The following is a 22,078-nucleotide window of genomic DNA, read 5'->3' as shown; positions in this document are numbered from 1 at the left end:
ATTTATTTTATAATTGTTTCATTCATTTTATGTATTTAGTCATTCGTTCAGTACTTCATTCAATTTTAGTATTTCCATTTTATTATTTTATTCTATTTTTTATGAATTTTAAAATACTTTATTCATTCAGTTTATGAATTTTTCAAATTCATTTTGTATTTAGCTATTTAGTCATATCATTTAATTAATTTTCATTTAATTTATCTATTAATTCATTCAGTCATTCATTTAATTTGATTTCACCTCATGTATTTCTATTCTTTTTTTATTTTCTTTCTATTCATTTTCATCATAAGTTATTCTTTAAACCTATTTTATTAAAATGTATTCATTTTATCTATTTATTCATTTTATTTCATTGCAGCCTCTGGGGCGCACGGGCCAGTGTCTCCCAGAGCCAGTCCCAAACCTGGATAAATGCAGGGTTGCGTCAGGAAGGGCATCCGACATAAAACTTTTGCCAAAAACAAACATGCGAATCAATCCAGATCATACCGGATCGGTCGAGGCCTGGGTTAACAACAACCATTGGTACTGGTGACCTACAGGTAACCACTGGAAACTGGGTCACTGTGGGTCAAAGAAGGAGAGAGGGAAGGTGTGTTTGGAAGCAGAGAGAGAAGAGGAAAGGCAAGAGTCTGGGACTGAGAATACAGACTCTAAATCAGGACGATGACAAGAAAAGGTAGAGAGTTGTTCGAAATGATGTATAGAAGGAAAGTGGATATACTGTGTGTCCAGGAGACCAGGTGGAGAGGTAGTAAGGCTAAAAGCTTAGGCTTTAAGTTGTACTATCATGGAACTGACAAGAAGAGAAATGGAGTAGGAGTTATCTTGAAGGAGGAGTTTGTTAGGAATGTTCTGGAGGTGAAAAGAATGTCAGATAGACTTTTAAGTTTGAAAGTGGAAATTGAAGGTGTGATGCTCACTGTTATTAGTGACTATGCCCCGCAGGTGGGATGGGAGTTAGAGGAGAAGGAGAAGATCTGGAATGAGCTAGATGAACTGATCCAGAATATCCCCAGAGATGAGAGTGGTAATTTTAATAGACTTTAATGGGCATGTTGGTGAAGGCAATAGAGGGAATGAAGAAGTGATGGGCAGATTTGGTATACAGGATAGGAAAACAGAGGGACGGGTGGTGGTAGATTTTGCGAAAAGAATGGAAATGGCTGTAGTGAACACTTTTTTTCCAGAAAAGACACGGAACATAAGGTAATTTATAAGAGCGGAGGTAGGAACACGCAGGTATACTACATCTTGTATCGACGAGGTAATCTGAAAGAGATCAGTGACTGCAAAGTTGTAGGTGAGAGTGCAGTCAGACAGCACAGGATGCTGGTTTGTAGGATGACTCTGGTGACAAGGAGGACAAAGGCAGAGCAGAGGACAAAGAGGTGGAAGCTGAAAAGGGAGGAGTGTTGTCTAGTTTTTAGGGAAGAGTTGAGAAAGGCTCTGGGTGGTAATGGAGAGCTTCCAGATGATTGGTTAATGACAGGTAATGTTATCAGGGAGACAGGTAGGAGAGTTCTTGGTGTGGGTCCTGGAAGGAAAGTAGATAAGGAGACTTGGTGGTGAAAAGGGGAAGTGCGGGAGTGTATACAGAGAAAGCGGTTAGCAAAGGAGAAGTGGGATACTGAGAGGACTGAAGAGAACAGACGGGAGTAAAGGGAGATACAACGTAAGGTAAAGATAGAGGTAGCAAAGGCAAAACAAAGGGCGTACGATGACTTGTATGCTCGATTAGACAGTAAGGAGGGACCACATGATATACACAGGTTGGTAAAACTGAGAGATAGAGATGGAAAGGATGTACAGCAGGTCCGCGTGATTAAGGATAAAGAGGGAAATGTGTTGACAGATATTAGAAGAGTGATGGGAAGATGGAAAGACTACTTGAAGAGCTGATGAATGAGGAAAATTAAAGAGAGGGAAGTGTAAAAGGGGTGAATATTGCAGATCACAAAGTAGCAGAGATTAGTAAAAGTGAATTAAGGAGGCAGTGAAGAGGATGAAGAGTGGAAAGGCAGTTGCTCTGAAAGTGAAAGTGTCCAGCAGAGGCAGTGATAGAGTTTCTGGCTAGATTATTCAACAGGATATTAGAGAGTGGAAGATGCCTGAAGGATGGAAATGAAGTGTGATGATGTCCATTTTTAAGAGTAAGGGGGATGTGCAGAATTGTGGTAACTATAGAGGGATGATGTTGATGAGCCATACAATGAAGTTATGGGAAAGAGTAGGGGAAACTAGACTGAAAGCAGAAGTCAGCATTTGTGAACAGCAGTATGGCTTCATGCCTAGAAAGAGTACTACAAATGCAGTATTTAATTTGAGAATGCTAATAGAGAAGTACAGAGAAGGCCAGAGGAAGCTGCATTGTGTTTTTATAGACCTAGAAAAAGCATACAACAGGATGCCAAGAGAGGAACTCTGGTATTGTATGAGGAAGTCTGGAGTGGCAGAGTAAGTATGTTAGACTGGTGCAGGACATGTATGTATGTTGTCAGAGAGAGGTGAGGTGTGCTGAAGGCGTAACAGAGAAATTTCAGATGGAGATGGGACTTCATCATGGATCAGCTCTGAGCACCTTCTTTTTTGCAGTGGGGATGGACAGGCTGACAGATGAGAATCTTCATGGATCATGATGTGTGCAGATGGCATTGTGATCTGTAGTAAGAGCAGGGGACAGGTAGAGGAAAATCTTGAAAAGTGGAGGTATGCTCTGGAAGGGAGAGGAATGAAGGTTAGTCACAGCAAGACAGAATATATGTGCGCAAATTAGAGGAACAGTGAGGCTTCATGGAGTTCAAGAAGTTGGAGGATTTCAAGTACTTAGGGCAGGGGTGGGCAAACTTTTTGGCTCAGGGGCCGCATTAGCTTTTAAAATTTGACAGACAGTCATTTGTTAACAGTACATATCAGACTTGTCTTACAGTTGCTTTGAAAACAAAACCAGCTTGGTTTTAAAGGCTCTGACGTTTGCTTGCATTTCATGCACAAACTGTTTTTTCCCTTGTAGCTTCACGTCCAGCTCATTCATGTGTGTCAGTATGTCCACAGTAAAGGCTAAATTGCAAAGCCAATCTGTGTCATTCAGCTCAGCTTCTGAAGTGTTCTCAAGTAGCTCCAAAAATGAAATAATCTCCTGTTAGAGCCCCCACATTCATTGATCCAATCATTTAATCATTCACATCAAGTATGAATTCTGAACCAATCTTTGGCGGGCCGAATTAAAAAGACCAACGGGCTGGATGTGAATTAAGGAGGCACTGACAACAGTCCAGAGCAACGGAGAGTGTGGAAAAGAGGGAAAGAAATGGGTTCAAGCAGATTGGAATGGGTGGAGAAAAGTATCAGGGGTACTATAGAAGACTATCAGCTAGAAAGAAAAGAAAGGTGTACAAGACAGTGGCTGGAATTGGAGCTGCCAGGCAGGAGGTCTGAAGGAAGAGCAAAGAGAAGATTTATGGATGTAGTGAGAGAGGATATGAAGGAAGTTGGTGTGAGAGGAGGAAACAGAGAATAGGGTCAGATGGAGGTTGATTCACTGTGGCGACCCCTGAAGGGAAAAGCCAAAAGGAAAAGATTTCATCCTTTATTTTTTTGAATTTCATTCATCATTTTTTTTTAGATTTCATTAACACATTTGATTAACTCATTCATTCAATTTTTAATATTTCAATTTTCTGTTTAATTCTATTTCTATGAAGTTACTATGAAGTTATTCTTTAATACATTTTGTTTAAACAAAAATATTTCAATTTAATTCAGTAATTCAAGGTTTATCGTTCTATTCGTTCATTAACATTTACAAAATTTTATCTTGTGATTGACAGGCGACCCATCCAGTTCTAAGCCCCGGCCCAAGAATCCACACCAACGTGAATTTTCAGCTTTCACGTCAAATAAGTCTGACTGGCTCAATATCCATGTCGAGCAGATCTGAACCTGAGGAGGATCCAAACTCAATGTGAGCAGCCTTCTGCCTCGACCAGGGCAAAAAGAGGACAGTGCAATGGTGAAAACGTCTTCAGCAGTGCTAATAGTTGTCATGATGTAATAAAAGCTTTAATATTCTTTAATGAAAGAATGGTGGTTGCCTGGTGAGACGCTGCAGATCAAGCCACCCCCTCCCAGGAAGGAAGGACTCGGGAGAAGCTGTGACATTCCTGGCATGCATGGATGGAGAAATAAGGCGACAGATGCAAACACCGGCGTGGAGATCTTTTTTCACTTTATTCAGAGACGTTGTGTTTCATTTTCGTCACCGGCGGGCAGAAGCCCCAGCTTGACCGCTCGCGTTCCCACAAACGTCCAGTAAGATCTGACTGACTTTAGCTATGCTAAGGCTTTGAAATGTCTTTTTCTTCTTCTTTTTTTTTAATTTTTTTTTTTATAAAACATTCTGACAGTGCAACGTTAATCTTACAGATAAATAAGACATGCATAAAAGGGCATAAACATCTCGTGATGATTTTCCAAGTAAAAGCATTGATTGGTCAAAAAGTGCAAAAGAGACCGGGAGTTAAAATAAATATGGTTTTACGCTGGCTGCTGCTGCCGTGAGGAGGACAGAGTGGTGGAAGCCATCTGATGCCCAAGTGGGGTTCTGAAGGGGTCACCAGTGCAGCCCACAACTCGATAAATGCAAAAAAAAAAAAAAAAAAAAAAGCAGGGTGACGATGCAAGCGACAACTAGAGAAGAACCAACTTTTTTAAATTAAAAGGTTACTTTCATGCTTTGCACGGCTTGTGTTACAAAAGCACCACACAAGGAAGTCATCTGAGGAGGGAGGAGGTCACCTTGACAACACACGGGGGGGAACGGTCGTCTCCCCCCAACAACAGTAACCACTGAACGGCTCCCCGAGGGAGCGGAGTAATAACTCGGTAATAACTTGCTACATGGAAAGTACTTGGTGGAGCTAACAGCTAAGTATTGCATCACACTTCAGGGGCGGATATCGCCTGTGGAGAGAAGAGAAAGAAAATAAATGTTCACGAGTAAAGTGCAAATCAAGACGGATCCACAGGGGGGCGCTACAGCGGCCGAGAAACGGGGCGGTCGCAAGGTTGCCTTTTTTTCTTTTTTTTTCTTTTTTTTTTAATTTTGGCTGTCTCCTCACGCCTCGTCGCAGATCACCGTCTCCACCACAAACGTGTTCTCGAAATGGCGGATGCTGTGGCACGCCTTCGCTGCACGCTTGCTAACGCCTGGCGGGGAAGAAGAGCGAGACAAACATGAACGCCAGAAAGCGTGGGTGCGTTGTTTTTGTTAAAAAAGATCCTGAACTCACGTCTGCGGGCGGCGCGGCGGCTCAGGCGGTACGTGTTCTTGCCGCGACACATGCGGTAGATGAAGGGCCCCAGCTGGTGCATGTTGTGCACTTTCCCCGTCACCACCATCTCTTCGTGGATGATGTAGGTCTGCGGCAGGTACGTCCCCCTCTGCAATACCTGCAAGATTAGTTTTTTTGTTGTTTTGGGAGGAGGGGGGGAGGGGGGCGGCGCTAGAGGCCGTTGCCAGGTTACCTTGATGTTGATCAGCAGCTCAGAGAGGTTGCGCGGTGGCATCACGATGGTGGTGTTGAGCTCGATGACGTAGCACTTGTCCAGGGTTATGTCGTGGTAGGCGGTCAGGCCCTGGAGACGACAGAACGAGCACATGATTTTTGCGGACGGCTCCGATTCGGTTGCTGAACGCTAACCAGGAAGTGAGTGCGGTAATTCACCCATTTAGATATGTTTATAAAGGGACTGTGGTTCTTTATCGCACCCTTGTGGCCAAGGCCAGAATTGCAACCCCTTTCACAAACAATAAATCAGACATGTTATACTTGGGTTTCATTCACACCTATAATAGCAATCTAATGTCAATTGGCACGGAGCAATTTTTTCTTTTCTTTTGTCCCCCTTCCCTTACCCTGTGGAAGTCGTGGATGATGTCGGCGGGGTCGCTGCCCCCAAAGTGAGGCACGGGGACAGTGATCTTCTCGTAGTTGTCGGTCAGGTAGATGCCAACGTTCTCCTCCAGCTCCTGCCGGCCGCGTTGCGGCGCGAACATTGCATCTTCGTAGAGGACCTTGCAGTGGAACAGGTTCTCTTCCGGGATCTGCAGGCACACACACAAACACACAACTCTCAAAACAGGAATCTCCCGGTCCTGCAGAACTTCGAATGCGCTGTCTCACGAGGACAATCGACATACGTGGGGAATGAAATAGTAGTGGTGCATGTAGATGAAGGCCAGGACCAGGCCGGCCGTGAAGACAACCAGACCGAAGGTCAGGCAGCACAGCCCGTTCAGGAGGGACTTCCTGGGTCGCATCGGCAAAACCAGCTCATCATCATCCTGGAGAACACACACACAAACACACAGAAGAGTCATATGGGAGCATCGGAGACGTTTGGCGGCGAACGACTGCAAGCAATCCCTCTGCCGCCTCCAGTCTGGCGGGGCCATCTGCCTCGCCGCACCTGCGTTGGCATAGTAACACCTCGCATGTAGTGGAGGCTCCTAAAGGATGAGTAACTAAGTGGACACTACATGATTCCACCGGCACGGGGGGGGGGGGGGGGGGGGGGGGGGTTACAGGGGGATTTTTTTTGGGGGGGGGGGGCTTAAAATAAACAACGCTGGCTAACAGAATAGAGGCTGTTATTCTTAGCCACACAACAGGAAGTGTCTGAATTTGTGGGTGTGGGGGCTGTTGGGGGGGCGTGACGTCACAGGATTTGTTTACACGATAGGTCAGGATCTATATTGCGTGCGAACGAATTCATGTCTGTTGTTTAATGCAGTGTGTGTGAGGTCAAGGAGGTATTTGTGCAAACACGCACACATATACTAGACAGGGTTTTTTTTTTTTTTTTGCACGCCCACTCGAGAGCGTGACCGCCCCCCCCCCCCTTCCGCGGTCTGTTAAACGGGGACGCGCTCGTCCGTGCACGTCAAGTCGAATTCTGTCATTTTGGCAGAAGACGCACCCCCCCCCCCCCCCCCCCCCCCCATCCCTCACCCGTCGCGCTCCCACCTGGCCCCAGGTAAGCGGCCAGTCGTTTCAAAGCGAACTATGCACCGCAAATCTCACGCAAATATAGCCGTGTATGTGTGTGTGTGTGTGGGGGGGGGGGGTTGCATGCCTCCAATCGCCCCCCTCCCGCCACCACCGCGCGGTTGTGCAGGTGCGGGAGCCGCTGCAGAACACCGACGCACAAAAACACGCATGAATAAAAGCCGTGCGTGAGACGCATATAGGGACTCACCACCGGATGCGGGATGAGGATCTCAGTTTTGTCTCCATCGGCCTCCTTCTCCGCCTTCTGGCCCGCGACAGACTGGAAGGTGATCTTCACCATGGCTCCGGTGGGTCTTCAGCGGCCTCTTCCTCCACCGGAAGTCGTTTCCTTTTTTTTTTTTTTCCAAAATTCGGCTTAAAGGCCCACTCTTGATGTTTTTTCCTCCTTCCTCTTCCGGCTGCTGCGAGCTCGTCCGGAGACCAACGGCGATCGTCCTCGTCGGTGAGTTTTTATGATCTCAGCACCACTGAGACGTGTGCGCGTCCTTCACCGTCTGACGCCGCCCATCATCACCCCCCTCCCTCCCCCGTTCCGGATGACAGCGTCTCCTTGTGCGATCTTCACAGCTTTTATTGTGAAAAAGCGTGTAATTACCTAAGGTCGTTGTGGAGACCACTCCTGCGACACACAGGCACACGCACACTTCATAGATGGCTTGGAGTTCACAGCATGCTCCCATGGGGGGATTCGGAACAAACACTTTACACGCTGATAACAACCTGGGATGTATTTGCTCTCTGAAAGCTCCAGGGAGTGGACCAGCAGGACCTGAGGTGGACCATCCAGGACTGAGGAGGTCTGACTGGACCTGAAGAAGACCAGCAGGATCTGAGGAGATCTGACTGGACCCCCTGAAGCAGCATTAAGATTAAATAATGTCTGATGCAAGAGTCGATTTGTCACTTCCAGGACTTTGGAGGATTTTTCTGGTCACCAGGACATTTTCATGTGAACGGTCTTAGCTCCACGTGGGGAAGGAATGGCGGGATGATAAGAAACAAAGGTTCATGTGGACCCAGGTGTTGTTTTTGTTTTCTTTTATTTGGTCGGGCTCCGGCCCTCGGACACTCCTGAAAGCAGCCGCCGCCAACGTCGGCACTCAACCACTCGCTTCAATCCCTCATCAAGAATAAACACTACTCCAGTACAACGTCTTCATCGTGCACAGCCGGTGGGAGGAGGCGTGCACGCGGAGGAAGCAGGACTGGAGCGCCGTCAGTCACGGGGGCGTTTGTTTGTTTTGGCATACAACGTCTGCACAGGCCGCGTCTGTCACTCATGTGTGTGTGTGTGTGTAGGGGGGGGTTCCTGCGGCCCACGACACTTTGCACTCAGTCATTGTCCTGGAATTAGAACACACACACACACACACACACACACACACACACACACACACACACACACACACACACACACACACACACACACACACACACACACACACAATGCCAGGGAGAAACTACTGAAACATGTGTAGTTTGGGGTGCATGAAAGGTGGGAATGCAAAGGGGTGGAAGGGATGAAGGGGCAGATCACTCCATTGACATAAAGTGAGATTGAAAGGGGGCAAAAGGAGGGGGGCAGTTGACGTCCATCACCTCAAAGTGCGCCCACACACGCTATGCTTTTAGCTCCTGCTAACTAAAATCCCCCCCATCCTCCTCCTCCACTTTACCGGTCTGCAAGATGCTTGAGAACCAAAAAACAGGTAGATGAGGAGAAAGAGGACGACCGCCGTGACGTTCCTCGGCTGTACATGTTAGCATGCTACTGGTTAGCTAAACCTTCCTCCACATTTTTTTTTATGTACAAATAAAACTCATCTGCAAACCATTTCAGCAGTAAAATGAAATGCGAAAAAGGAAAAAAGAAAAAAAGTCACTTCCTTTTGTGTCTGTTACTGGTTTAGGAAACAATTCGATGACCATGAACCCAAAACGTGATGTTTAAGGTAATATATTTGTGTGTGTGTGAGTGTATGTGTTTGTAAATATATATATATTCATGTTAAGGTTAAACAAATCTACAAAGCAAAATAAAAGGCATATGTACATATTCACCCTGTCCCAAAAAACAATCGTTGGCCGACCTTCAGGGGTTTCCGCGAAGCACGTCCCCTCCCTCCATCCTCGGCGCTCCCGGATGGAGCAGGCCGGAGGTCAACGGGGTCGGCGCCGCAGCATCTGAGAGGTCAGCCAGTGCGGCCGGCCGCTGCCGCTTTATCGGAGAAAAGGCATGGGAGACGCCAAAGATGGCGGTCGCGGTCACATTTTCCAGGCATGCAAGCCGAAACACAACGGTTCTTTTTTGTTTTGTTTTTCGACCGGCTCGTACCACTTAGCTGATGTGTGTGTGTGTGTGTCTGTGTGTCTGTGTTAACACGTTAATGTTTGTAAACGTTGATATCTTTTGTTCCTTTGCTAATACGCCGTGGACGTTGGCCAGCTTGGACGCGTCTCTGGTTTCTCTGTTGCGACCATTGCGGCGTTACAGCCTGGCGTCTCAATGTGCAAGAAAAGCAGCAGTGTCTCTGATGTTTCTCATGTTCTTTTGAAGGGAAACTGCTGGAGAGAAAAAAAAACAAACAACCAAAAAAAAAAAAAAAGAGGAAACGTTCATGGAGGAGCTGGCGGCGTTCTGGTGACTCGATATGGATGCATTTGCTTATCAGTTTGTTTTTCATTTGTTTCCTCAATTTTTGTTCTGAGCAGAACAGTAGCTGCTGATTAAGTCCAGGAGGCGGGCGCTGTCCGGATGTGGTCCTGGTGGCTCCGCCTCCTCGCCGCCGCCGCCGCCGCCACGGCTGCACCCGGCCTCAGGCCTCCTGCGGGGCGGGCCTCTTGAGGTCCCTGATCTGTTTGACCAGGTATGTCTTTTCGTCATTGAACTGTTCGTCTTCCGTTCTGTCATTCTGGAACTTGCTGAGGAACTCGATAAGCTTGGTCTGGTTCTTCAGCAGGATGTCGAGGATGGGCTGTGTCTTGTTGGGGTTGGCCACGAACACCTGGTGAAGACGGAGCAAGACAGGTGAGGGCACGGGCCTGACACGTTTCATGATGGACATATCTTTGATGCCACTCCCGGTATAAGTGTTTACTGCTTATCCCGTTAGAAGTGAACTACTTACACAGTGTATAGACACACACAACCATTTGACTTCTCATTCACTGGACAAATTCAGGGTCTCCATGCACCTCCTGCATTTTTTAGGACTGTGGGTGGAGCCCGGAGGAACCCCACACAGACACAGGGAGATCATGGAGACTCCACACGGGAAGGTCCCTCTGTGGGACTCCAACCGGGGACTTTCTGGCTTTTTACACTGCGTGTGCAGAGCGATGATTGTCCACCTGATACCACAAACATCTGCCGAGATTGGAGAACGTTCATGTCTTCTGCGTGGCGTCCAAGATCCACTCAGTGTTGCCAGATGGGATATTAGAACAAAGAATTTCGGAGATGTGGCGTTTTTTGAAAATACTATTGGAGCATTCTTGTAAAATCTTCTCGTCATGGCAAATGGACTTCAATTTCATCACTTGAAGAAATTGAAGTCCATTACAAATGAAGATATTCAAGATTTTGACAAGAATTCACCTTGACTTGGATGACAGAGAACCTTCACTGACACTGACTGTGACAGCACCATTACCAAACAAGTATGTTGAATGAGGAAATATTTGATTGACAGGAGTCCTATCCCAATATTATCAGTGATAGAAATTATTTGATATTATGAAACAATATGTAGTGTACATTTGCACATTTTATCAATTATCTCGAGTCAAATTATGGCTCTTGGGACATGGAATGCTACCTCACTAGCAGGGAAGAAGTCCAAGCTGGTGCGTGAGGCTGAGAGATTCCGACTAGATATAGTCGGACTCACCTCAGGGCATGGGGTCTGGAACCAGCCCTCTCGTGAAGGCCTGGACTCTGTTCTGGAGTTGCCCCCGGTGAGAGGCGCCGGGCAGGTGTGGGCATACTGACTGCCCGTCCGTCTCGGCACCTTCACGCTGGGGTTCAACCCGGTAGCCTCCCTCCACCTTCAGGTGAGGGGAAATTTTGCAGATGATGTTGTTCTGTTGGCTCCATCGGGCCATGATCTCCAGCTCTCACTGGAGTGGTTCGCAGGCAAGCGTGAAGCAGGCAGGATGAGGATCAAATCCAAATCCGAGACCATGGTACTCAACCGGAAACAGGTGGAATACCCACTCCAGGTTGGAAAAGAGGTCCTGCCCCGAGTGGAGGAGTTCAAGCATCTTGGAGGCTTGTTCACCAGTGAGGGACTCCAGAAGAGGGAGCTGAGCCAAAAGGCGAAGCTCCCAGTTTACTGGTCGATCTACGTTCCCACCCTCACCTTCGGTCAAGAGCTGTGGGTAGTGACCAAAAGACCGAGATCGTGGCTATGAGCGGCTAAAACGAGTTTCCTCCACAGGGTGGCCGTACTTTTCCTTAGAGATAGGGTGAGACGTTCTGTCATCGGGGAGTAGCTTGGATTAGAGCTGCTGCTCCTCCGCATCGACAAGAGTCAGATGAGGTGGCACGGGAATCTGGTCAGGATCCCTCCAGGACACCTGCCAGGGGAGGTATTCCAGGCATGTCCATCTGTGAGGAGACCACGGGGAAGACCCAGGACACACTGGAGAGACAATATCTCCAGGCTGGCCAGGGAATGCCTTGGGGTCCCCCCCCCAGAGGAGCTGGACCATGTGGCCAGGGAGAGGGAGCTCAGGGCCTCACTGCTCCGGCTGCTGCACCCACGACCCGACTCTGGATAGGCGGGGGAAGATGGATGGATGGATGGAAACTGGACTTGATTTCTTCAAGTGGCTATTTTTTCTAGATTTGTGTGGGTTTCAGGTTATGATTGTGCTGGAAACTATCAGGCTTATGTGGCAACACCGGTCGCCCTTTACCTTAAAAACATGAAAGGCCTCGAACTGGATGTTGCGGCTCTTGTCCCGTAGCAGGTTCATCATGAGCTTGAGGTTCTCCGGCTTGCTGATGTACTTCGTCATGATGGTGAAATTGTGCCGGTCGAGGAGCAGCTCACCAAGTAGCTGCAGCGGGAGTCCAGGTCAGTCAAGAGTCAGAACTTTTATCTTCCCCACTGGGGAACAACATTCAATTGTTTGCTAACAAAACCGCTTCTTTCTGAGGAAAAAAAAAGACTTAGGCTTTTTATGAAATACACCAAAAACCTCCTGCTACTGACAAGCATTTAACAGTAACTGAAAGGGAGAAATAATAATTATACAACATGAAACCGCAGCTTCCTGTTGGCATTGCAGGATGAGTTGGTTAATAACTGGTGTGGACTGTGCAACAGAGGAACAGAGAACATTAAATTCAGATGAAGGTGACAAGAGGACAGGAAATATTCTGCTGCTATTTTGCTGCTAATATTCTGTAGCAGTTCTCCACACATCCACTGGTGTTTGTAGATTTTGTTTGGGTAAATTCATTTTCAAACCTTACACTTTAACATGTGATTTGAGAATCCAGCATACTTCCTGCTGCTATTTGAAATATATATATATTCGACAGCAGTTGATAGCTAGTTGTGGAAACAACAGAACTACAAGGTAAATCAAGCTAACTGTGAGACAGGAGAGGGCAAAGCTGCAGAGAAACACATCCGCTGTTTGGCCACTAGATGGCGGTCAACAACCATGAGGATGGAGATGTTGGTTCTGAAGAAACCGAACACTGGAGAAGACCCGCTGACTTAAAATAGATCTCTGCAGGGCTTTAAGGATTGGGGGGGGGGGGGGGGGGGTCTTACCTTGAGGGACTGCCTTTTAGTCACATAGTTTTCTGAGTGGAGCAACTTTTCGTATTCACTGAAGAACTGGAGGGACAGAAAACATCAGGGTGAGAAGAGTTGTGGTTTCAGTGGTGAGCGCAAACACGACAGCAGATGAGTTTTCTTCAGAACTCACAACATTGACCAACTGTGTGTTCTCCTGGGGTTGTTTGGAAGGGTGTTGGCAGCACCCCATTGACACAATCATTGTAGTAAATATTTCAAGCGCACAGACACACATCGCACACATTTCGCTGGGTTTGGGCAAAGACTCACTCTGTCGTAGTGCTGCTCCAGGAACTCTGCACTCAGGAGCTTGTGTCTCGTGAGGAGATCCTGAAATTGAGACAAAAAAAAAAAACAAAAACAAAAAAAAACACGGGCAATAAGTCATAGCACAGAAATCATGACTACATCTATCCTCATTTGTTCTTATGTGAAGTATATGGACTTTAGAAAATGTGGCAATCCTTGTGATAATCTTTGACAAGACACATGACAATAAACTGGCTGTTACTGTGAAAAAAATTAAAAAACAAAAATGGCCACATAATCACAAACTTGTGGCTTTTGGTGTCCGGGCTAAAAGCAGATCTGGATGACAAACAAGCAACGGGGAGTCTCTTGCTGCTGATTTGGCAGCTTTTCAGCAGCAGTTTCTTGTCGTTGTAAACAACATTCCTGCTTAATATCCAGGGTTCTGATGTTTTATTTGCCTCTTAATAATATGTGGTTTTTAATCTTGTGGTTCCTCCATAGGCTCGTTTATCCTCAGGTTACAGACGTCAAAGGGTACTTTTATCTCAAAGATCATCGCACGCCGTCGCCCACATACTTCCCATATGTGCTTTGCCGCAGTCGTGAAGCAACACATCCATTAGAGGGCGGTGCAGAGTTTAAGCTTTGATTTTAGACAATGACTAACATGGCAACAGTGGAGGACCTGGTGATAAAGGACATTGTCAGGGACATAAACAGTTTGCCATGTTGTCTTCTCTGCTCCTTTCGCTTGTTACACTGGAGCATACTGTGCAATACTGCCCTCCATGGCTTCTCCTGGTACTGTGCTGTTTGTTGTGCTTGGCTACATGTCAGCGAGTCCTTAAAAACCCAGAGAATTACACCGGAAATGGACACAGGGCACAGAACGAAGGCTCAGTTCTTATTTAACGGTGAGCATAAATGAGATGAAACATCTAATCCCATCAGGTGTGGATTTATCTATATATTTTAAAACAAACTGTGATTGGCATTTTAGATTACTCCTTTCTGGAGACAGTATCGTTATAGCATTAGGGATTGGGACCGTTGCCAAGAGACAGAACGGCCATTAAATTAGGGAAATTTTGCCTCCACGGCGCTGACTGCTGACTGACCGACGAAGATGTCCTATCCACCAGCAGAAGGCAGCAAGTAGCCGTTGTCACTGAAAGACGTGTCACCGTGTTGTCACTTTGCATGCGTTGATAAGGAGATGAGTTCCTATCAGACTGTATGTGACTATCAGAGGCTACATTTGCTGTATTAACAGACACGATTTTATTGAGGCTGTTAAGGATTGTATTCTAAGCCACTTCCTGGATTACTGTAATTTAAGATGTTACTCTGCAACAGAGCTAGCGGAAGGAGAGAATTCATTAATCCCCTTTAAAAGTGAACTCGATAAATATTTACAAATATTTTCCGTCCCAGATCCCAAATCAATTCTTCCAGCATTTTCAGTACATAAGAAAAAGAAATAATTGAGATGATTCAAACCCCATGAGCTGAGCTGACTCACTTTGAACGTGGCAAAAGCGTCGGAGGCGATGTCAAAGGTTGACATCTCCACATATCTGAAGAAGTCATAGAACTGCTCGGACCAGAGCGTGATTTTGGCCAGGGGTTCGTGTCTGATGCACTCCCTCAGCATGATGCCGCAGTTCAGGGCGATCTCTGGAGATTCATACCTGAGGACGACACATGGCACTGGGTGACCAGACAGCAGCCTTCAAATTAGCAGGAGGAGCCTTGACTCCATCATAATCTGACAAAAGCACATTTAAAATCATGCATAATTAAATAAACAGATTGATTTATGTGTGTGTGTACCGCTCATTCTGCATTAATAGCTAATGGTTTTCTGCAAAGCAGAAAATTGACTTTACCAGTGGAATATAAAGTATTAATTTATAACAGCTACTAACTTGAAGATTGCTAAATGTTGTGAATATATGGCATCTCAAATGTTTATCTTTGCCGTTGATAGCCTGGTATAGAAAACTGGCACGTGAGCAACACGGTGATTAGCGCTTGGGCTTCAGAGCAAGAAATTCCCTGGCTCGATTCTTGCGGTGGGCCTTTTCTGTGTGAAGTTTGAATGGTCTTCCCGTGCACAGTGAGTGAATGAATGGCTCGTGTTACGACTTGTTTGATAGGAGTGAACCGGCATGATGTGAAATGTTTTCTCCCTCACATTTTTAAAATGCCTGGCCTATCTGCGCATCCTCCAGTCTGTGCTGGTTTAGACAGGGCATGGACGGATGGAGGGTTATGCTCACCACGACAGCCGGTTCTGAGGAAACACAATGCTCGGCACTGTGCTTCTCCTTCAACCGCTAACCGCCAACAGTCAGGCACAACGTGTCTCTGCTGTCATAGAAAATAAAGCTCCTTTGACAAAAGGTCGCTATGTCCAGAGCTTTTATTGATAACTGACCTTTATTGGATAAAAAAAAAAACGCTATGGATTTGGAGAACTGATTTTGTTTCCTGGCTGTAAATGTGAGCCAATAAAGGGACCTAAGTAAATAAACCCTCCTGTCCTAACAGATAAGGTGAGCGGGTTTTTCTGTACCTTCTTCTTCACCGCAACATCATGTGACAGCTGCTTTTATTCGTTGTACCCCCCCACACACACACACACACAGACCCTGCAGGGCAGCAATGACTGCTCACAAATATTTCAAATATCACATCACACAAAACCACGAGTGAGTTGTGATTTCTTGCAAATGTGACAGCGCCATTTGAACTCGGCATCTTGTTAAGCCTTCCGGGAGAAATGTCAATGTGATAGTCTTAAAGTCAGGAACATGAATCCTGATCTGGAGGGACAAATGGGAGCGTGACTGCAGCGAGTGTAGCTGTGTGAACGGGGTAGGGAGGGGTGGTGAGGGGACGTTACCCTTTGAGCAACATGAAGAGTATGTTCTGCTGGGTGCAGAGGTACTCCACCGTTGGGGTCCGGGTGCCGATCTGACGCCTCAGGATGTTGTTGAAGATCTGAGCCACGTCCTTCTTGCCCTGCCATGCGATGAGAGACACAGCATTACAATGCATGCGGGACGCAGCAGGCGATATCTGATATCTGGTATGTTCGTGCAACATCTAGATTAAATTGTTTTGGCCCCTTGCTGATAAACTTCTAGAGACTCAGACCTGCGGAGGGTCAAAACTACACACACCTGTTATTATTCTGGTCCTCTTTCTGGCAGCAGCTGAAAACCCTAAACTGCCATGTCATCTATAAAGACAATGATACATATGGAGCAAGTCTACATTGGTGAATTGGCAAGTAGAGTTTGATCGACAGTTGCAGGGAAGATGGAGAAAAAAACATTTATCTTGAACGGAGATATTCTTTTCCCACATAAGTCTGGTGCAGATACCGTGCATGTTCATATAGTAGGCCTGTGTCTTAACATTTCAGCTGGTCCATGTTAAGTCACAGGCATTTGTGAGGAGAAATCAGTTGTCTGTTGTAGCTAAAGGAGTTTTTTAAAGTTAAATTTAAGTTGTAGGTTTATGACAAATTCATTGCATGTAAATGATTTCCATGGATATTTTTTCCCCTTGATGATAAAAATCATCAAATTTAATGTCCTTAATAGTGATGCAACAAAACATTCATGTTCTTTGCACCAGAGCTGGTCAATGGGAGACTGCAGGCATTTACTGCCCAGGGCTGTTGTGCAAGTTTTTCTTGGTTGTGCAATTCTGGTTCTCTGTAATCACCCCCTTTAAGTGACATTTAACTTTTCAATTCTCGCTATTTTAAATGGATCCCTGTGAAAGAGCCTTCGCAAGAGTCAACCGTGCCGGAAAACATATAAAGAAAGTCACAATTACTGCTTTATTGTGTTCATACAGTGAAGAGTGAATTAGTCATCTTCAATATCTTTCAAGTGCAATTCTTCTAGCTGTGTGTGTGACATTATTTGGGGTAGGCGTGTCAGCACATCTAATTTCATGTTCTATTCGGCCCAAAGTGCGATAATTACATGACGAACACTTCATTACACTTGCACATATGAGAACTGTAACCTCCATGTTTTGCAAAGAACATGGCGTTATTTCCACATTCAGGAAAATTAATAACAGAATTTGGCAATGTGCTAGAAAATGAAGGGTATCGCATTTTGTCACGTTATAACGTAATTCACCGGGAACCTTTAAGTGGTTATTGAAAATATTGACTTATTTTCTATGCTGGTGGGACGCTCATTTGCATTTGAATAATGAAGAGAGGGAAAAGGCATGTAGAGCCAACGGCAACTACAAAACCAGATAGTGTCAAACAGCATGACAGAACAGACGCCGTGCAAAAACTCCAAAAATATCTGAGTGAATTGTTTCTTTATCGCTCTGCTGCACTCGTTGCAACATTTACTGTGGTACAGACGGCGGACGAGAGAGACAGAAAAGAGGAAGAGAGAGCTCACACAGAACTGAGTCATCCTATGCAGGGGGTGTGGGTAAGGGGAAGCCGGCAGCAGCAGCCACCATAGTACGGCTGACATTCTGTGGTGCCCGCCTCCCTCAAGGGAGGCGAGCATCAACATTCAAGTTTGCCGTCACGGATACTCCGGTCACCCGCACAGACTGGAATTACGTTTAAAAACACACACACCACTGATGGATCTCCAGAAAACCCCTGGTCATTAGATCTCACCTCGAAGTCAATGAGTTGCAGGTCTGCAATCAGAGTGCTGAGGAGACCGCTGTTGTAGAGCTCCTGGGCCAGCTGGGCCACTGCCTCCGTCTGGGGCTCTTTCTCATTAGTACCGTACAGGATTTCCTTCATGGCCACCAGGCTCTTTGACACCTCCTCTGTGGCCTGGAGAGGCACATGTAGGACACATTGCATCACAAACCATATGGCGTTGCACTTCTCCGGGCAGCCATTCAGGGGTCAAGCCTACCTTCTCAGCCTTTTTGTCAGAGATGTCATGCTTTTCGAGCACCGTCATACTGTCCTTGAGGTTCTTGACGATATCTGCCGGCGACTTGTGGGACTTGCCAAAGGGGAAAGGCATGGCGGAGGGTTACCACGAGCGACCAGGCAGCTGACAGTCCACCTGAGTCATTAAATGCAAAAGCAGATCAGAGCCTTTACAGATGGATGGAGGAGATTCTGTTGAACTACATTAACATCAACCGTGGACCGCTGACCTATAAACAGCAGCACAGGTTGGTTGTGTGAAAGTATGCGAACAGGAGGTAGAAGAACACAGCCCTCAACGCCAATTATTCCAAAAGAATCACACTTGTTCAGACGTGACATGGAGCACGTCAGTACGGAAGCTGACGCACCCGAACTTCAGGTCAGTGAGGAGATGAAGACGCCCTCCGTACAAAGGCAGCCTGAGGTTATGTCCCTTACATGTACAATGAGCATAATAGAATATAGTATGTGTTGGTACAAGTCTTGGCCATTTTAACCCTTTGCAAAAGTAACAGCAGGTGAAAACACCTCCCTGTGTGCATCTCCCAAATACCTCAACCCTTTTTCCCCACATTCCTTCATGTGTTATTGTATCTGATGATTTTCTCTACTACGTCTATCAATAATAACAACAATGCATCATTTACAAAGATATGTAAATGATCTGTTAGTATGCTGGTAAAAATCTTGCACTGTCACAACTGACAACCGCTCAGCTGTGACAATCACAAGCGAGACTGGTCTGGCAATACTTCCAGTCGCAGACCTCCGTATCACACACAGAGAACCTCATATACAGGATCTCTGAGAGATCTTGCAGGGGAAGGACAAAAACCACAGTTTTGGATAAGCCGTAACAAGAGCGTGGTTATCAATTTGACAAGTAAATTCTTTTTTTTTCTTCTCTATCTTGCAGGAGTGGGGGGGGCATCACATCAAAAGGGCGATGTTGACACAGATTGCATTTTTCGATGTCTGGTTCTGCATACGTCTCTCAAGAACAAAACTATCAGCGTGGAAAAATCTGAGCATCATAAATTCATAACAGAGGCGCTTCAAGAGGCTGTCGCGAAAATTGGAATTAATTGAGAGTGAAATGAAACAACAGAGATAGTTTGGATTGCTCAGCTAACGGTTGTATCAGTATTATTGATTCATTAGCCAATTTATCAATATCACTGCATCATCTCTAAACCACAGGCAGAAACCAAGATGTGCAGAATGATTTAAGTGTGTTATTCTCTTCAGTGCACAACTTAACCAGATTGTCATCTTAAGAGTGTGTGAAATAAATATTAGCCCTTTCTGATATTAAACTCTTTGCAGTAAATACGTAATGAATATATAATGTAATTCACAAAGAAGTGAAGGTACCAATTAGCAAAATATTTAACTTTAACAAGTTAACAGCTTTAATAGTTTGACTCGAATAAATATTCAATGAAGTTAAAGAGTGGTCAAAGAGTGGATACTGATCGAGGGGAGACCAAGCAGACTTGAAACGCGAAAAACCTATCTAGCTCTGAGCGCCATGGGTTCATTCAGTAAAGGCACAACCACAGGGGTCAGTCAATGATCAGCCATGCAATGTTTATCAAGACACGGGCCAACTTGAACCAGAACGTGCTTCGACCCCACAAACTTTGCATGACCCATCCCCTTGAACGGCAACAGGCATCTAAGAGTGAGACAAAAAAAAAATCTAACAGCACCACAGTTGTATTCTCACTTACTTTGGAACACAATGCTTCTTGTGTTATGTAATGATAGAATAAATTAATGTAATTTTAGTCAACAAACAACGATTAAAGACCCCCCCACCCCCCACCCCCCACCCCCAGATAAAAAAACATGTGACAAAGGTCTTAGCAGAAGAACAAACAACTTGGACAGCCATATCTCACTGCAGCTTACTTAACCGGGTAACTTAACAAGGCCTCTTATCTGCGCCCTTCCCCGGCCCACCCATCCACCTTAGATTCACCATGGGGCCAAAGTTTTCAAAACAGATAAGCAGCGCCTAAACTACCTCCACTAACTGCGTGTAATCGGGAACAAAGCAACCTGTGTGTGCCTCTTTCCTAACGGAGAAGGTCATATGATCTCAACATGGACAAACAAATTACCATTGTCACTTTTAGCTCAGACATGATGATCTGTGATATGAGCTTTCCTTGCAAAAAAGTCAAAACCCCAGTCGCCCGGCCACCTCTTTGGTTCACATCTCACACTTGAGATTCAAAGGTCTGACTGTTACTAACCTGCAGTCCTGCGTGGATCCGATCTGAGCCTAAACCTTGGAGCAAGTCACAATCGTTTTCCAGGCAGTCCAGATTTAGAAAGCACAGCTGGAGCCAAGAATATAAGAAGGAGACCGGAGCCCTGACCATTCATATGATGGGTCATGTGCTGCCCGACACTGAAATACACACCTATCCCCCCACCACCCCACCCTGTTCCACGGGTGACTCAACCTGTGCTTGCCTAATGTTGCATCTCTATTAATCTAGACACACCTCAACTGAGCCAGGTGGCCAAATCCGTCTAGAGCTAATGCTCTAATGTGTCCAGCAGGCTGGCGGCGGAACCGTCTCTACAGCCCTGACCCGCTTCGCCGCCGGTGACGCACAAAGGACGGCATCGCATATGGCGGGTTCGGTCGGTCTGAGGCCGCAAACAAACACACACGCATTGGCTCCTGGGTTTGCGGCTAGGCTAATAAACATTAGCCCATAACCCCAGTTGTTGTTGTTTATCACCCGCAAAGCACCTGTCAAGACTGGAGACACAGCATGCGTTTCTCACAAACGTGGACACGATTTCTCATGATGTGGTCGCAAATAAATGAGGAAGCAGGGAAATAAACAAACAGCTGTAACTTTCCCGTCACTCCCACCCTTCAGGCCATGCAGGCGCAGATGCAACGCCGCTGCTACCTGCTAATTTGTTAGCTCCAAAAAGCTAATCCGGTATTCGCGTTTGTTCACGACGCACGTTATAATGCAGGGATTTTTTTAATTTTGATAAAAAAGAAAAAGCAACCTCGAACAACTTGCAACTCACCCACCCGGTCCTAGAAGCAAGCCCGACATGAGGCTGACAAGTCAGCGGCGAGCACCGCCCCTCACCAGTTACCCATGCCTGGTTTGTGATGGTGTGAGGCTTGCCAACTGTACGCGATAGAAATCTAATTGAAATCAGCCGCCGAGGTTTGTTGTGAGCCTCCCGAGGGCAGTCGGTGCCTCGGTCGAAGCCCGGAGCTCGTATTAGTTCCGGAATTTGCCCCTCAAATTCGGGCAGCTGGCCGTGTTACCCGGTCGGAAGCTAACGCGGCCTATAATGTTTCAATCACTGTCCACAGAAATAACACAAGTGCTTGACTTGTTAAGAGTATCGTCGGCAGGGAAGGAGGGCGGGCACGATGGGCCTCATGGTCCCGCACACTTTTACCCTCTTGTATATTCAATGAAGTCGTCAACGTCTGAATATTTGTATTAAATACGCAGTCGCAATAGCTTGTTTTGTGCTGCGGCTAAAACAAGTTGGCAAACGACGATTAAGCTAACTTGCCGTCACCGGGCCTGGTTAGAAAGGTGCTAACCCGTAACCAACGACCCCACGCCAGGTTTTTGATGCGGAAAAGGAAAAATGTTTTGCCAATACGTCCCTGGGGTTAGCTACTAGTGAACGCATTAAGTTAGACCGGTTAAATTCAGTGTTTCGAGGGCTAGCGATGCTGTTAGCCGGGGCAAGGATGTCGGACACACTCACACACCACAAGGCTCGCAATTGTGAATTTAGAACTCTCATCACTATTGTAGACCCCACAGCAGAAATACCTTGAGTGGATTTTTCACGGGATTCCCCGGCGTTTGGAGACGTCAAAACCCCCAACTCCAGTGTTTGTCTGAATTCAAAATAACCCAGCCGCTTCTGTTGTCCTTACTCGTCGTCTCTCCTTGTTTGTATCCCCGGCTGTACGT

The 22,078-nt window shown here is 46.2% G+C and overlaps 2 protein-coding genes across 4 annotated transcripts; both read right to left on the bottom strand.

The window, feature by feature from the left end:
- Window positions 1–4,217: 4,217 nt before the first annotated feature.
- On the bottom strand, window positions 4,218–7,606 carry itm2ca (integral membrane protein 2Ca). 2 transcript variants are annotated; one of them, XM_086143562.1, is made up of 6 exons: window positions 7,267–7,606; window positions 6,209–6,352; window positions 5,924–6,112; window positions 5,533–5,643; window positions 5,298–5,457; window positions 4,218–5,214 (listed from the first exon to the last, which is right to left on the bottom strand). In XM_086143562.1, the coding sequence occupies exons 1-6, from the start codon at window positions 7,357–7,359 to the stop codon at window positions 5,123–5,125; spliced, it is 789 nt and encodes a 262-aa protein (XP_085999688.1). In that variant the 5' UTR covers window positions 7,360–7,606; the 3' UTR covers window positions 4,218–5,122. The 2 variants fall into 2 exon arrangements, with proteins under 2 accessions (XP_085999688.1, XP_085999689.1); XM_086143563.1 differs by having other exon boundaries at window positions 5,298–5,448; window positions 7,267–7,598.
- Window positions 7,607–8,105: 499 nt separating this feature from the next.
- Window positions 8,106–22,078, bottom strand: cab39 (calcium binding protein 39). Of its 2 annotated transcripts, none has more exons than XM_086143560.1 (9): window positions 21,935–22,078; window positions 18,073–18,228; window positions 17,823–17,987; window positions 16,056–16,174; window positions 14,670–14,838; window positions 13,166–13,225; window positions 12,869–12,934; window positions 12,000–12,143; window positions 8,106–10,084 (listed from the first exon to the last, which is right to left on the bottom strand). In XM_086143560.1, exons 2-9 carry the CDS (start codon window positions 18,184–18,186, stop codon window positions 9,896–9,898), a joined length of 1,026 nt encoding a protein of 341 aa, XP_085999686.1. In that variant the 5' UTR covers window positions 18,187–18,228; window positions 21,935–22,078; the 3' UTR covers window positions 8,106–9,895. The 2 variants fall into 2 exon arrangements, with proteins under 2 accessions (XP_085999686.1, XP_085999687.1); XM_086143561.1 differs by lacking the exon at window positions 21,935–22,078 and adding an exon at window positions 20,357–20,495.

The sequence above is a fragment of the Fistularia commersonii genome, chromosome 3 (genome assembly GCF_037954325.1).
Source record: "Fistularia commersonii isolate RoL2024-O1a breed Wild chromosome 3, RoL_Fcom_v1.0, whole genome shotgun sequence".
Classification (NCBI taxonomy): Eukaryota; Metazoa; Chordata; class Actinopteri; order Syngnathiformes; family Fistulariidae; genus Fistularia; species Fistularia commersonii.
Note: the sequence above shows the minus strand (reverse complement) of the source record. Positions and strands in the feature narration are given on the sequence as shown.